Genomic DNA, 13,460 nt, shown 5'->3' with positions numbered 1-13,460 from the left:
AGACCATTCAGCCCGAGTGGTCAGTGCTGGTGTTTGTGTTCCACACCAGCTCCCTCCCACCCCACCGTATCCCACCCCAGCACCATATCCTTCGAGTCCTTTCTCCCTCACTCTCTTCCCCTTAAATCCATCGATACTATTCACCTCAACCCCTCCCTGTGGCAGTGAGTTCCACATTCTCATCACACTCTGCGTAACGAACATTCTCCTCAATTCCGATTGGATTTATTAGTGACCATCTTATATTTATGGTCTCTAGTTTTGACCTCCCCACAAGTGGAGAGATCCTCTCTGGGCCGACCCGATCAAACCACATTATAATTGAACAGCTTAATCTGGTCACCTCTCAGCCTTCTCTTTTCTAAGGGAAACGGCCCTGCCCGTTGAATCTTTACTGGAAGTTATAACCTTCGAAATCGAGAATTATGCTTGTGAAACTTGTCCAAAGTTTGTTCAGTATTGGTGGAGGAATAAATATTGTCCAGGACACTGGCGACAACTCCCCTGTTCTTCTGTGAAATAATGTCGTCGAGTGATTTACATCCACCTGAGAGGCTGGGCGGAGCCTCGGTGATATATCTCATCTGAATAACGCATCTCAGATAGTGCGGCACTCCCTCAGTACTGCCCCTCCGACAGTGCAGCACTCCCTCAGTACTGCCCCTCCGACAGTGCAGCGCTCCCTCAGTACTGCCCCTCCGACAGTGCAGCACTCCCTCAGTACTGCCCCTCCGACAGTGCGGCACTCCCTCAGTACTGTTCTCCGACAGTGCAGCGCTCCTTCAGTACTGCCCCTCCGACAGTGCAGCACTCCCTCAGTACTGCCCCTCCGACAGTGCAGCACTCCCTCAGTACTGCCCCTCCGACAGTGCGGCACTCCCTCAGTACTGCCCCTCCGACAGTGCGGCACTCCCTCAGTACTGCCCCTCTGACAGTGCGACACTCCCTCAGTACTGCCCCTTATGTTATTATGTTTTCCACAGAGGACAATGTGGCACGGAAGGGGACTGCGACCCAATCTGACACATCTCACTCGGGAGATGCCTCTCGAGCCATTGACGGCAATGCAAACACGGACTGGGCTGGGAATTCGTGCACACACACCTCCGCACAGAAAGACCCGTGGTGGAGAGTGAATTTAAAGGACAAGTATCGTGTGTCTTGTGGAAATGTATTTTTATCTAAGCTGATACCATACGGTATTTGTGTGCCTTTTGATTAAAATGGAGTCCTGGCCCTTCCAGAACTTTCTGCATTTTAGCAGCCAGCTTGCATAAACAGCTAAACCTGCTGTTAGATGGCTGATGGCCATCAGACAGCTAGGAGACAAGTCATGCTGAGACAAGTAACCCCCCCATGGTGCTCTCCTATTGTCTACACTACAGGAGTTCCATGTCACCCCACCCTTATCTTCTAGCCATTATCTCTTTCCGAGACCTCATCCATTTGAAGCAAACAGGTAAACTGACCAGGAAATTGGATAATCCTGACACAATACAAGACAGGTGATAGCCCATTACCTATGACTCATGGAGTAATGGCCATTTGGCTTTCTGATAACCCTGACAAAAGGAAATATCTCGACACCCTGTCAGGACCAGGATATAGTAATTAACTCTTTATCTGTATTCACTGACTGTGAGACAGAGCAATACACAGGGAGAGGCCAGAACTTGGGTTTTACTGTATAAATATCTTGTGAAGCTGTACCATTGCGGAGGTGTTCATTTAGCCCTTGACTGAGTGAAACCTACCCCTTGCGAGCAAGTAAATTAAAAGGGAAACTTCTATCGGAGCTGTAAGTGTCGGAGTCATTCTTTTCTGAGGTCGAGATTTCGACAGTTATTGGAGGTTCCACCGAGATGCATACTCTCTGTCCTGTGAGTAAAACGGATACAGGCATAGTGCCTCTCCAGTGAAAGGCTTTGGTGGCCAAACAAGGTGAGCCTTTGCTCACAAGAGGTTTCTTCACTGTTGAATCGCAGATGTAATCTGTTGTCCACAGCGGAGGTACTGCATCTACAAGACTCGGCATTTAAAAGTTAAAGGTATTTTTTTTATAACCATTTCTTTCTCAGCTCGCCAGCAGAAGAGAACAGGTTCTGGAAAAAACCTCGAGACAGCCCAGGGAAGGTTTCAGTAGGTAAGGGAGCGCTAGTCGATCGAAAAGGGTTCCAGGTTCTTGTGTGATAAGATTTTTATTGTTTTTAATTCGGAAGGGGTTCTTTTGTGATAAGACTATTAAAAAAAAAGCGCTAATCGATCGAAGGTTCTTATGTGATAAGATTTTTATTGTTTTTAATTCGGAAGGGGTTCTTATGTGATAAGACTATAAAAAAAAAAGAGCGCAATCGATCAAAGAGTTTGGGTACGGAACCTTAAGTTTTATCAGCTGTTATTAGGATAAGTTAAGGACTCGGTCTGTAGTGGCGTACAACGCAGACTGAGAATTTGTTTAGAGGTTATGATTTGTGTACTCACGGGAATATTGTTTGTTGTCCTTGTATTACTGTTGTGTGCAATACCTTTGTGAGTCATTGCCATTAGAGAAACGGGAAGAGTCACTAGGGAAAATTGTGATTCGGGATAAAAAAACACAAGGATTGATTAGGAAAAGAAACAGTAACTGATTGATCAACTACGGTTGGTTCGTGCCAACATATCTCACACACCCAGACTGAGCCCGAATTAAGAGCCTTTTCAGGCCACGTAACGGCCAGGAGAAGTGGGCGTAGAGAACTCGGTTGGCCGAAAGGATTGTGAGATCAGAAACTGTGGAAAATCTTAAATCATCCAGAATAGGTGCCGGAGCAAGTTAAAACACCACAAAAGGCACACCAGCCTATGTCATGCTCCAGAATTGTGGTCAGTCTTCAATTGACCAAAGAAACAAAAACCAGTAAAGTGGACTAAGGGTGAAAACAGGCCATTTCCACCCGATGGTTCATTTAATTTAGAGAGAACAACGTGTCTCCAGGAGTGTCTTATAAACAGAGATCCAGGTAGAAAAAAAAAGGAAAGTAATAGAAAAGTCCTGGGTTCCGATTCTTCAAGTCCATGTAAAATTAACAGAGGAAGTAAATCAAATGAAAAAAAAAAAGAGAACCTGATAGTGACTTATGAAAAAAAAATGAAGCTAGCAAAAGAAAAAGCTTTATTGAATGGAGAGAGACTTGTGAATGTCTTGTCTTTGAATGAGAGTGCGTGAATGTCTTGTCTTTGAATGAGAGTGCTTCTGTCTTTTTTCCTTGTGTCTGGAAACCTGTTTGGAAAAGTTGTGGAGCTGCCTGTTTGTTTTAGCTCCACCCACTTTTTCAAACAAAGTGAAGTTTTTTAACCCTTCATAGTGTTGTCCTGTATGTGGGAAGTTTAAGACATTTTAAGTTAGAAGCGCAGGTGTGGATTTATTCGGATGAGAGGTTACGGAGCTAGGAAATGCACAAAGGATCGGTTTGTTGAGACATGGTCCCGGTGGTTAAAAGTTGTAATGCCTTTTTTTTTAAAAAGCCTTTGTGGGTCTCTCGAGGTGCAGGCTGGGGGAGTGCACTCTCATTGTCCTTGGTGTAAAATCTTGGTACAAAAGCTTCTAACTCAGTAGGAGGATTTTTTTGGATAAAGAGTGGCAGTACAATAATTGAATTGGGATTTTGAGATATTTCAGGTGATCTCCTTGATCAACATTTTGAGTGTATTGGAAAAATCTTGGGTTTGGAGGCCTTTTAATAAGATTAGAAAACAAGTACTTTACATTCTGTGATCTGTGAATCACTATAAGCATAAATGAGAAGTCCGTGTAACACACAGATTTGTCCAGTTCAGAAGCCCACACAAATGGAGGTTTGTCCATGACCTACGAGCTGTGAATGAATCTACTATATTCTCACAATGCTTAAAGGATGTGGAATGAAGTATCCCGGAATGCTTTCCAGAACCTTAAGCAGTCCCTCACTTCAGCACCAGCCTTGGGATTACCAGATTACACTAAGCTATTCAACTTATTTGTGCATCACAAGTCGGGTTTTGCACAATCTGTTTTGACTCAGTTACATGGGGACAGGCAGCGACCGGTAGCATATTTCAGTACCCAACTAGACCCAGTGGCACCGGACTACCAGGATGTCTTCCTTCGTTGGCAACAGCTTATTATGCTATGCAACAGGCTCAGACAATAACTCTAAATCATCAGACCATTTTGTATATCCCACACTCTGTCGAGATTTTACTTACTAAATGTGCCACCCAACACCTAACCTCCGCAAGAACCACTAAATACGAGGTCGAACTGTTATCAAATCCGAACCTTGTCATCAAAAGATGTACTACCTTAAATCCAGCCACTCTACTCCCCACGGAAGACGACGGCGAACCCCATTCATGTGAAATGGTAACCGAATTAGTGACTAAACCACGTATCAATCTAACAGATGTACCAATGTGTAATCCTGATCTAGTGTACTATGTTGACGGATCAGCCTTACGAAATGATAGGGGCCAACCTAGAGCGGCTTATGCAATTGTAACTCAGTTTAATGTTGTCGAAACAGCCTCTCTTCCAGACTCCTTTTCAGCCCAACAAGCCGAATTGTTTGCGTTAACTCGAGCCTGTATTCTGGCTGAAGGACACACAGTTAATATCTACACTGACTCCAGGTATGCTTTTGGGGTATCACATGACTATGGACAAATTTGGAAGATTCGCGGGTACCTGACTTCTTCAGGAACCCCTATCAAAAATGCAGAACAAGTGGAAAATCTCCTGCGAGCCATTCAATGCCCCTTGAAACTTGCCATTATCAAATGCCAAGCACATACAGGCCAGTCGAATGAGGTGGCACTTGGGAACGCCAGAGCTGATAATGCAGCTAAGTCAGCAGCTCTGTCAAAAGGGGGGATGCAGGTGTCATTGTTCCCACTAAGGAAAGATAATTGCTCAGACCCGCCACCCACTATTAATGACGTGCTGGCCTTTCAGACACAGGCCAGTACGGAGGAGGTGGTGACCTGGACGAAGGATCAATGTTATAAAAATCCAGAAGGAATATGGGTTCACCATGACGGCCGCGTGGTGGCCCCTAGATCCTTACTTCCATGGATTGCCCGATGTGTTCATACATTCACACATGCAGGCAAAGGGGGATTGGCAACTTGGTATGCACCAGGTATTTCGGCAATTGCAAAACAAATCTGTGAAAATTGTGTTACCTGTCAGACAATGAATCCGGGTAAGACGGAAAAAGTAGAATCTGCCTCCCACCCAAATCCAGTCGGGCCTTTTGTACATTTACAAATGGATTTTATTGAATTACCTATGTGTATGGGATTCAAGTATGTATTAGTTATTGTAGATGTGTTCTCTAGATGGATTGAAGCCTTTCCATGTAAAAAGGCCGATGCCACTACTGTTGCTAAATGTTTGTTAAAAGAAATTGTACCGCGCTTCGGAATTCCTGCTAAGCTTTCTAGTGATAACGGGTCACATTTCACGGGAACTGTTATAAGAGAAATGTGTAAAGCTTTACAGATTAATCAACGTTTTCATTGCAGTTATCATCCACAATCAGCTGGACTTGTTGAAAGATATAATGGAATGCTTAAAAATAAGCTGGCAAAACTATGCAATGACACTGGACTGAAATGGACAGAACTGCTGCCCTTAGCTTTGATGGTAATGCGATCTTCAACCAACAGAACAACAGGCCTGTCACCGCATGTGATAGTTATGGGACGTCCCCAACGACTACCTTTTACAGCACCATTTACTGCAAAACAGATGGACATCCACAAAATGGAGGAAAATATGTTGAATTATTGTATTGCACTAACCAAATGTATTTCCAGCTTTCATTCACAGGTAAAGGAAGCCCAAGTCAAGCCAGCGGAAGGGAAGTGTCATAACCTGGAGCCAGGGGAATTCGTTTACATCAAGATTTTTAAAAGGAAAAGCAGTCTACAGCCAAGATTCGAAGGACCATACCAGGTCCTGCTGGTGACCAATACTGCAATCAAGGTAAAGGAAAGACCAACATGGATCCACGCATCCCATTGCAAACGGGCACCCGACCAGGAGGAAGGGACGAAGGAATCAGAGGAACAGAAAAAGGAAGACTGAATAAGGAACTGTATGGACTATGGGGACTGATGGTGCTGGGCTTGACAGGGTTTTACTTCACATTATTGATTACACCAGGGGTACAGACCCACCACCGAAGGGAATTGCACGTAAACGTATTTATGGCACTGAGTCATAGGTATGCTCAAGTAAGAAACTTGTCGAGTTGTTGGATATGTTCCCATGTACCTGTCCACTCCAGGGGGGGTATTCCCCTGAGATCTGTCCCCTTTAACGAATCAGAAATGGTAGAATGGTTGACAGTGCAAAACAGGACAAAACTAACTAAGGGGCCAGAAACGAAGGAGCAAACAGAATGGAGGTCGGCAGGGTATAAACTTACAGCCTTCCAGGGATGGTACCAGCCCAATTATGATAATAACCATCAGCCTCCCTTCCTAAGCATTACTCCCAGAATAGGAAATCCTGAGGGTATAATATGCCTAGTGAGTAATGAAACTAAAGGACCAGAAATGGGACGCAGCAAGTGTTCCCAAATGATTAAATGGCAAGCCACAACTAATCCCACTGAGAGAAAGATAGCAACCGTTGGTTGGACAACGGTCCATAACAAAGCCCCAGGTAAAGAGTGGGAAGGTGAGACCACTCGAGTAGGGACAGTGCGAAAGGACCAGGAGCTGACGTCCTATAATTGCACCTACTTTTTTTGTGGCCATAAAGCCTACCCATGGTTACCAGCCAACTGGACAGGGTCCTGTTACTTAGGATATGTGGTACCCCTTATCAGATCAGTAAGGACTCTAAGGGAGGCCTATGGAAGCCACAGATTTAAACGGGATTTAACGTGGCTAAACGGAATATTCAAGGTAATGGTGCCACCCTATGGAATAGCATCGACCGAATGGCAGTTACGGGAACTGGCTAACTTAGTAGAATCAGTAGCCAACGCAACTTCCCAAGCCTTTGAAGGGATAAATGATGAAATGGTAGCTATTCGAACAGTGGCTCTCCAAAATCGTATGGCCTTAGATTATCTCCTAGCCAAGGAGGGAGGGACATGCGCATTAATAGGTGAAGAATGCTGTACATATATCCCAGATAAATCAGAAGATATCGGCAGTCTAGCTGAAAACATCAGGAAAAAGTATAAACAGACAGTTGGCCAGGACGGTATCACCTTGTGGGGTTGGGCATCAGGATGGTTGGGAGCCCTGGGGAAATCTGTGGTACAGGGTTTGATCATATTCTTGCTGATAGTCTTCGCCCTGTATCTATTATTTGTCGTCATTAAGTGTTGCTGTGCCAGGGTGGGAGAAACTATGTTACCTACCGAGACCACGGCTAGAGTTATGGTAGCAACAACTGCTGAAGGCTCTTGTGTAGAAATGGAAATGGAGAGACTGTACAAGATCAGAATGGATTGAGTTGTCCTTGTGAAGGACAAAATGGGGGAATGTGGAAATGTATTTTTATCTAAGCTGATACCATACGGTATTTGTGTGCCTTTTGATTAAAATGGAGTCCTGGCCCTTCCAGAACTTTCTGCATTTTAGCAGCCAGCATGCATAAACAGCTAAACCTGCTGTTAGATGGCTGATGGCCATCAGACAGCTAGGAGACAAGTCATGCTGAGACAAGTAACCCCCCCCATGGTGCTCTCCTATTGTCTACACTACAGGAGTTCCATGTCACCCCACCCTTATCTTCTAGGCATTATTTCTTTCCGAGACCTCATCCATTTGAAGCAAACAGGTAAACTGACCAGGAAATTGGATAATCCTGACACAATACAAGACAGGTGATAGCCCATTACCTATGACTCATGGAGTAATGGCCGTTTGGCTTTCTGATAACCCTGACAAAAGGAAATATCTCGACACCCTGTCAGGACCAGGATATAGTAATTAACTCTTTATCTGTATTCATTGACTGTGAGACAGAGCAATACACAGGGAGAGGCCAGAACTTGGGTTTTACTGTATAAATATCTTGTGAAGCTGTACCATTGCGGAGGTGTTCATTTAGCCCTTGACTGAGTGAAACCTACCCCTTGCGAGCAAGTAAATTAAAAGGGAAACTTCTATCGGAGCTGTAAGTGTCGGAGTCATTCTTTTCTGAGGTCGAGATTTCGACAGTCTACAGTGACCATCACTAACAGAGCCGACTGCTGCTCGGAACGGCTGTCAGGAGCGGAGATTCGCATCGGGAGCTCGCTGGAGAATAACGGAAATTCTAACCCACTGTAACTATACAGCAGCAAGCGCTGCACTTTTAAAGCTGTACATTTGTGTTGTATGTTTGTTCAAGAAGTTTAATCCTGACTGATGGATTGAAGAGTATAAATCCCATTTCAGTAGCCTGTTGTGTTGTTACATAAGAACATAAGAAATAGGATCAGGAGTAGACCGTTCGGCCAAAGTGGATAACTTCACATTTCTCCACATTATATTCCATTCTCCATGTTCTTGTCCACTCACTGAGACTGTCTATATCCCCTTGAAGCCTCTTTGCATCCACCTCACAACTTACATTCCCACCGAGCTTTGTATCTTCAGCAAACTTGGTTATATTACATTTGGTCCCCTCATCCAAATCATTGATATAGATTGTGAATAGCTGGGGCCCCAGCACTGATCCCTGCGGTACCCCACTAGTTACAGTCTGCCACCCCGAAAATGACCCGTTTATTCCTACTCTCTGTTTTCTGTCCGTTAACCAATCCTCAATCCATGCTCGTACATTACCCCCAATCCCATGAGCCTAATCTTGTGTAATAACCCCTTGTGTGGCACCTTATCAAATGTCTTCAGTAAATCCAAATACACCACATCCACATCAAAGAGTTGCTCACAACATTCAGTTGGGATCTGTATTGTAAACTCCCATCAGGCCCTGGCTCTGGCAAAATGCATTTTAAAATCACGACAACAACAATTGCATTTGATTAGCACCTTTAACAGTAAACTGTCCCACGGTGCTTCACAGGAGCGATTATCAAACCAACTTTGACACCGAGCCACATTAGGAGACAATAGGACAGGTGGGTAGGATTTAAGGAACATTTAATGGAGGAGAGAGAGGTCGAGAGATGGAGAGGTTTAAGGAGTGAGTCCCAGAGTTTAGGGCCCAGGCAGCTGAGCACACACTGCCTATGGTGGAGGATTAAATTCAGGGGATGGTCAAGGGGCCAGAATTGGAGGAGCTCAGAGATCTCAGAGGGTTGTAGGAGTGGAGGAGGTTACAGAGATAGGGAGGGGTGAGGCCATGGAGGGATCTGAACACGAGGATGTGAATTTTAAAATCCTTCCTAAAACATGCTGCCCACTTTATTGATATACTTTGCCCCAAGCCCCCTTTATTTGCACCAGAGGGTTTGTTACCAGGAGCCCTTTGAGACCAGAGGCCTGGACTAATAATCCAGAGACCGTGAGTTAAAATCCCTCTGTGTCAGTTTGAGAATCTGAATTGAAATTGATATAAAAAGCTGGGATCAGTAAAAGTGACCATTTACTGTCGGATTGGGATAAAAACCTAAATCGGTCACGAATGTCCTTTAGGGGAGGAAACCTGCCATCCTTACCCGGTCTGGGCCTACATGTGACTCCAGTCCCACACCAACATGGCTGACTATAACTGCCCCCTGAAGTGGCCCAGCGATTCCCTCAGTTTGTGTCAAACTGCACTGCAGCGGTTCAAGGCCCATCGCCCCTTCTCAGGGCAACTCGGGACGGGCAATAAATGCCGGCCTTGTCAGTGACGCCCACATCCCGAGAATGGATTTTCTGCACAATCCGGAACTCTGGTGTAATTGGTGACTAATAGTGCTTAATTTATTCTCTTTCAGATGTGAAAGGGTCGGCTCGGCTGAGGGTATAAAAACATTGTCTGTTAACTGCAAAGGAATGGTGGGACAATATGTGAACATCATCATCCCAGGAAGTGGAATACACCTGACTCTTTGTGAGGTTGTCATCTGTGGGTCGAAGGAGAGTGGATTTGGGAAAAATGCTTCAAAATCTGCACAGTTTGGACATATTGCTTGGCAGTATTAAAACATAAGAACATCAGAAATAGGAGCAGGAGTAGGCTATACGGCCCCTCGAGCCTGCTCCACCATTTAATATGATGATGGCTGATCCGATCATGGACTCACGTCCACTTCCCTGCCCGCTCCACATAACCCCTTATTCCCTTATCGGTTAAGAAACTGTCTACCTCTGTCTTAAATATATTCAATGACCCAGCCTCCACAGCTCCCTGAGGCAGCGAATTCCACAGATTTACAACCATCTGAGAGAAGAAATTCTACATCTCAGTTTTAAATGGGCGGCCCCTTATTCTAACATTGTGCCCCCGAGTTCTAGTCTCCCCTATCAGTGGAAACATCCTCTCTGCATCCACCTTATCAAGCCCCCTCATAATAGAAACATGGAAACATAGAAACATAGAAAATAGGTGCAGGAGTAGGCCATTCGTCCCTTCGAGCCTGCACCACCATTCAATGAGTTCATGGCTGAACATGTAACTTCAGTACCCTATTCCTGCTTTCTCGCCATACCCCTTGATCCCCCGAGTAGTAAGGACTACATCTAACTCCCTTTTGAATATATTTAGTGAATTGGCCTCAACAACTTTCTGTGGTAGAGAATTCCACAGGTTCACCACTCTCTGGGTGAAGAAGTTCCTCCTCATCTCGGTCCTAAATGGCTTACCCCTTATCCTTAGACTATGACCCCTGGTTCTGGACTTCCCCAACATCGGGAACATTCTTCCTGCATCTAAACTGTCTCAACCCTTCAGAATTTTAAACGTTTCTATGAGATACCCTCTCATTCTTCTGAACTCCAGTGAATACAAGCCCAGTTGATCAAGTCTTTTTCGATATGTCAGTCCCACCATCCCGGGAATCAGTCTGGTGAACCTTCGCTGCACTCCCTAAATAGCAAGAATGTCCTTCCTCAAGTTAGGAGACCAAAACTGTACAAAATACTCCAGGTGTGGCCTCACCAAGGCCCTGTACAACTGTAGTAACACCTCCCTGCCCCTGTACTCAAATCCCCTCGCTATGAAGGCTAACATGCCATTTGCTTTCTTCACCGCCTGCTGCACCTGCATGCCAACCTTCAATGACTGATGTACTATGACACCCAGATCTCGTTGCACCTCCCCTTTTCCTAATCTGTCACCATTCAGATAATAGTCTGTCTCTCTGTTTTTACCACCAAAGTGGATAACCTCACATTTATCCACATTATACTTCATCTGCCATGCATTTGCCCACTCACCTAACCTATCCAAGTAACTCTGCAGCCTCATAGCATCCTCCTTGCAGCTCACACTGCCACCCAACTTAGTGTCATCCGCAAATTTGGAGATACTACATTTAATCCCCTCGTCTAAATCATTAATGTACAATGTAAACAGCTGGGGCCCCAGCACAGAACCTTGCGGTACCCCACTAGTCACTGCCTGACATTCTGAAAAGTACCCATTTACTCCTGCTCTTTGCTTCCTGTCTGACAACCAGTTCTCAATCCACATCAGCACACTACCCCCAATCCCATGTGCTTTAACTTTGCACATTAATCTCTTGTGTGGGACCTTGTCGAAAGCCTTCTGAAAGTCCAAATATACCACATCAACTGGTTCTCCCTTGTCCACTCGACTGGAAACATCCTGAAAAAATTCCAGAAGATTTGTCAAGCATGATTTCCCTTTCATAAATCCATGCTGACTTGGACCTATCAAGTCACCTCTTTTCAAATGCGCTGCTATGACATCCTTAAAAATTGATTCCATCATTTTACCCACGACTGATGTCAGGCTGACCGGTCTATAATTCCCTGTTTTCTCTGTCCCTCCTTTTTTAAAAAGTGGGGTTACATTGGCTACCCTCCACTCCATAGGAACTGATCCAGAGTCAATGGAATGTTGGAAAATGACTGTCAATGCATCCGCTATTTCCAAGGCCACCTCCTTAAGTACTCTGGGATGCAGTCCATCAGGCCCTGGGGATTTATCGGCCTTCAATCCCATCAATTTCCCCAACACAATTTCCCGACTAATAAGGATTTCCCTCAGTTCCTCCTTCTTACTAGACGCTCTGACCCCTTTTATATCCGGAATGTTGTTTGTGTCCTCCTTTGTGAATACCGAACCAAAGTACTTGTTCAATTGGTCTGCCATTGCTGTACCTGCATACTATCCTTTTGTTTTTCATGCACAAGTACCCCCAGATCCCACTGTACTGCAGCACTTTGCAATCATTCTTCATTTAAATAATAACTTGCTCTTTGATTTTTTTTCTGCCAAAGTGCATGACCTCACACTTTCCAACATTATACTCCATCTGCCAAATTTTTGCTCACTCACTTAGCCTGTCTATGTCCTTTTGCAGATTGTTTGTGTCCTCCTCACACATTGCTTTTCCTGTCATGTTTGTATCATTAGCAAACTTGGCTACGTTACACCCAGTCCCTTCTTCCAAGTTGTTAATATAGATGGTAAATAGTTGGGGTCCCAGCACTGATCCCTGCGGCACCCCACGAATTACTGATTGCCAACCGGAGAATGAACCATTTATCAAAACTTGCATTTCTAGAGTGCCTTTCACAACCTCAGGACCTCTCAAAGTGCTTCACAGCCAATGATGTACTTTCAAAGGGCAGTCTCTGTTGTAAGGTTTTAAAAAAGCAATCTGAGAAAAAGCAGGAAACTATAGACCAGTTCTCCTCACATCTGTGGTTGGGACAATGCCAGAGTCCATTGTTAAGGAAGCAGTAGCAGGACGTTTGAAAAAGCATGATTCAATCAAGCAGAGTCAGCATGGTTTTATAAATGGGAAATCATGTTTGACCAATTTTCTGGAGTTCTTTGAGGATGTAAAGAGTAGGGTGGATAAGGGGGAATCAGTGGATGTGGTGTATTTAGATTTCCAGAAGGCATTCCATAAGGTGCCAAATAAAAGGTTATTGCACAAGATAAAAGTTCACAGGGTTGGGGGTAATACATTGACATGGACAGAGGATTGGTTAACGAACAGAAAACAGAGAGTTGGGATAACTGGGTCATTTCCCAGTTGGCAAACAGTGACTAGTGGGGTGCCGCAGGGATCGGTGCTGGGTCCTCAACTATTTACAATCTATATTAATGACTTGGATGAAGGGATCGAGTGTAATATCGCCAAGTTTGCTGATGATACAAAGATGGATGGGAAAGCAAATTGTGAGTAGGACACAAAAAATCTGCAAAGGGATGTAGACAGGCTCAGTGAGTGGGCAAAAATTTGGCAGATGGAGTATAATGTGGGAAAATGTGAGGTAATCCTGTTTGGCAGAAATAATAGAAAAGCAAATTTTAATTTAAATGGAGAAATGTTGCAACATGCTGA

General features: G+C 44.6%; 1 protein-coding gene across 1 annotated transcript; it reads left to right on the top strand.

Moving 5' to 3' along the window:
- The first annotated feature begins 970 nt into the window (after positions 1-970).
- LOC139264193 (fucolectin-like) lies at positions 971-10,122 on the top strand. Its single transcript, XM_070880279.1, has 3 exons — positions 971-1,149; positions 8,190-8,312; positions 9,915-10,122. Exons 1-3 carry the CDS (start codon positions 971-973, stop codon positions 10,120-10,122), a joined length of 510 nt encoding a protein of 169 aa, XP_070736380.1.
- The last annotated feature ends 3,338 nt before the right edge of the window (positions 10,123-13,460 follow it).

The sequence above is a fragment of the Pristiophorus japonicus genome, chromosome 5 (assembly GCF_044704955.1).
Source record: "Pristiophorus japonicus isolate sPriJap1 chromosome 5, sPriJap1.hap1, whole genome shotgun sequence".
Classification (NCBI taxonomy): Eukaryota; Metazoa; Chordata; class Chondrichthyes; family Pristiophoridae; genus Pristiophorus; species Pristiophorus japonicus.
Note: the sequence above shows the minus strand (reverse complement) of the source record. Positions and strands in the feature narration are given on the sequence as shown.

What these genes read in the sequence shown, in the direction of transcription:
- LOC139264193 (XM_070880279.1), top strand. Translation starts at nt 971, where the DNA reads ATGTTTTCCACAGAGGACAATGTGGCACGGAAGGGGACTGCGACCCAA. An exon ending in AGAGTGAATTTAAAGGACAA is followed by an intron (nt 1,150 to 8,189) that starts GTATCGTGTGTC and finishes TTCTTTTCTGAG; the next exon opens with GTCGAGATTTCGACAGTCTA. An exon ending in AACGGAAATTCTAACCCACT is followed by an intron (nt 8,313 to 9,914) that starts GTAACTATACAG and finishes ATTCTCTTTCAG; the next exon opens with ATGTGAAAGGGTCGGCTCGG.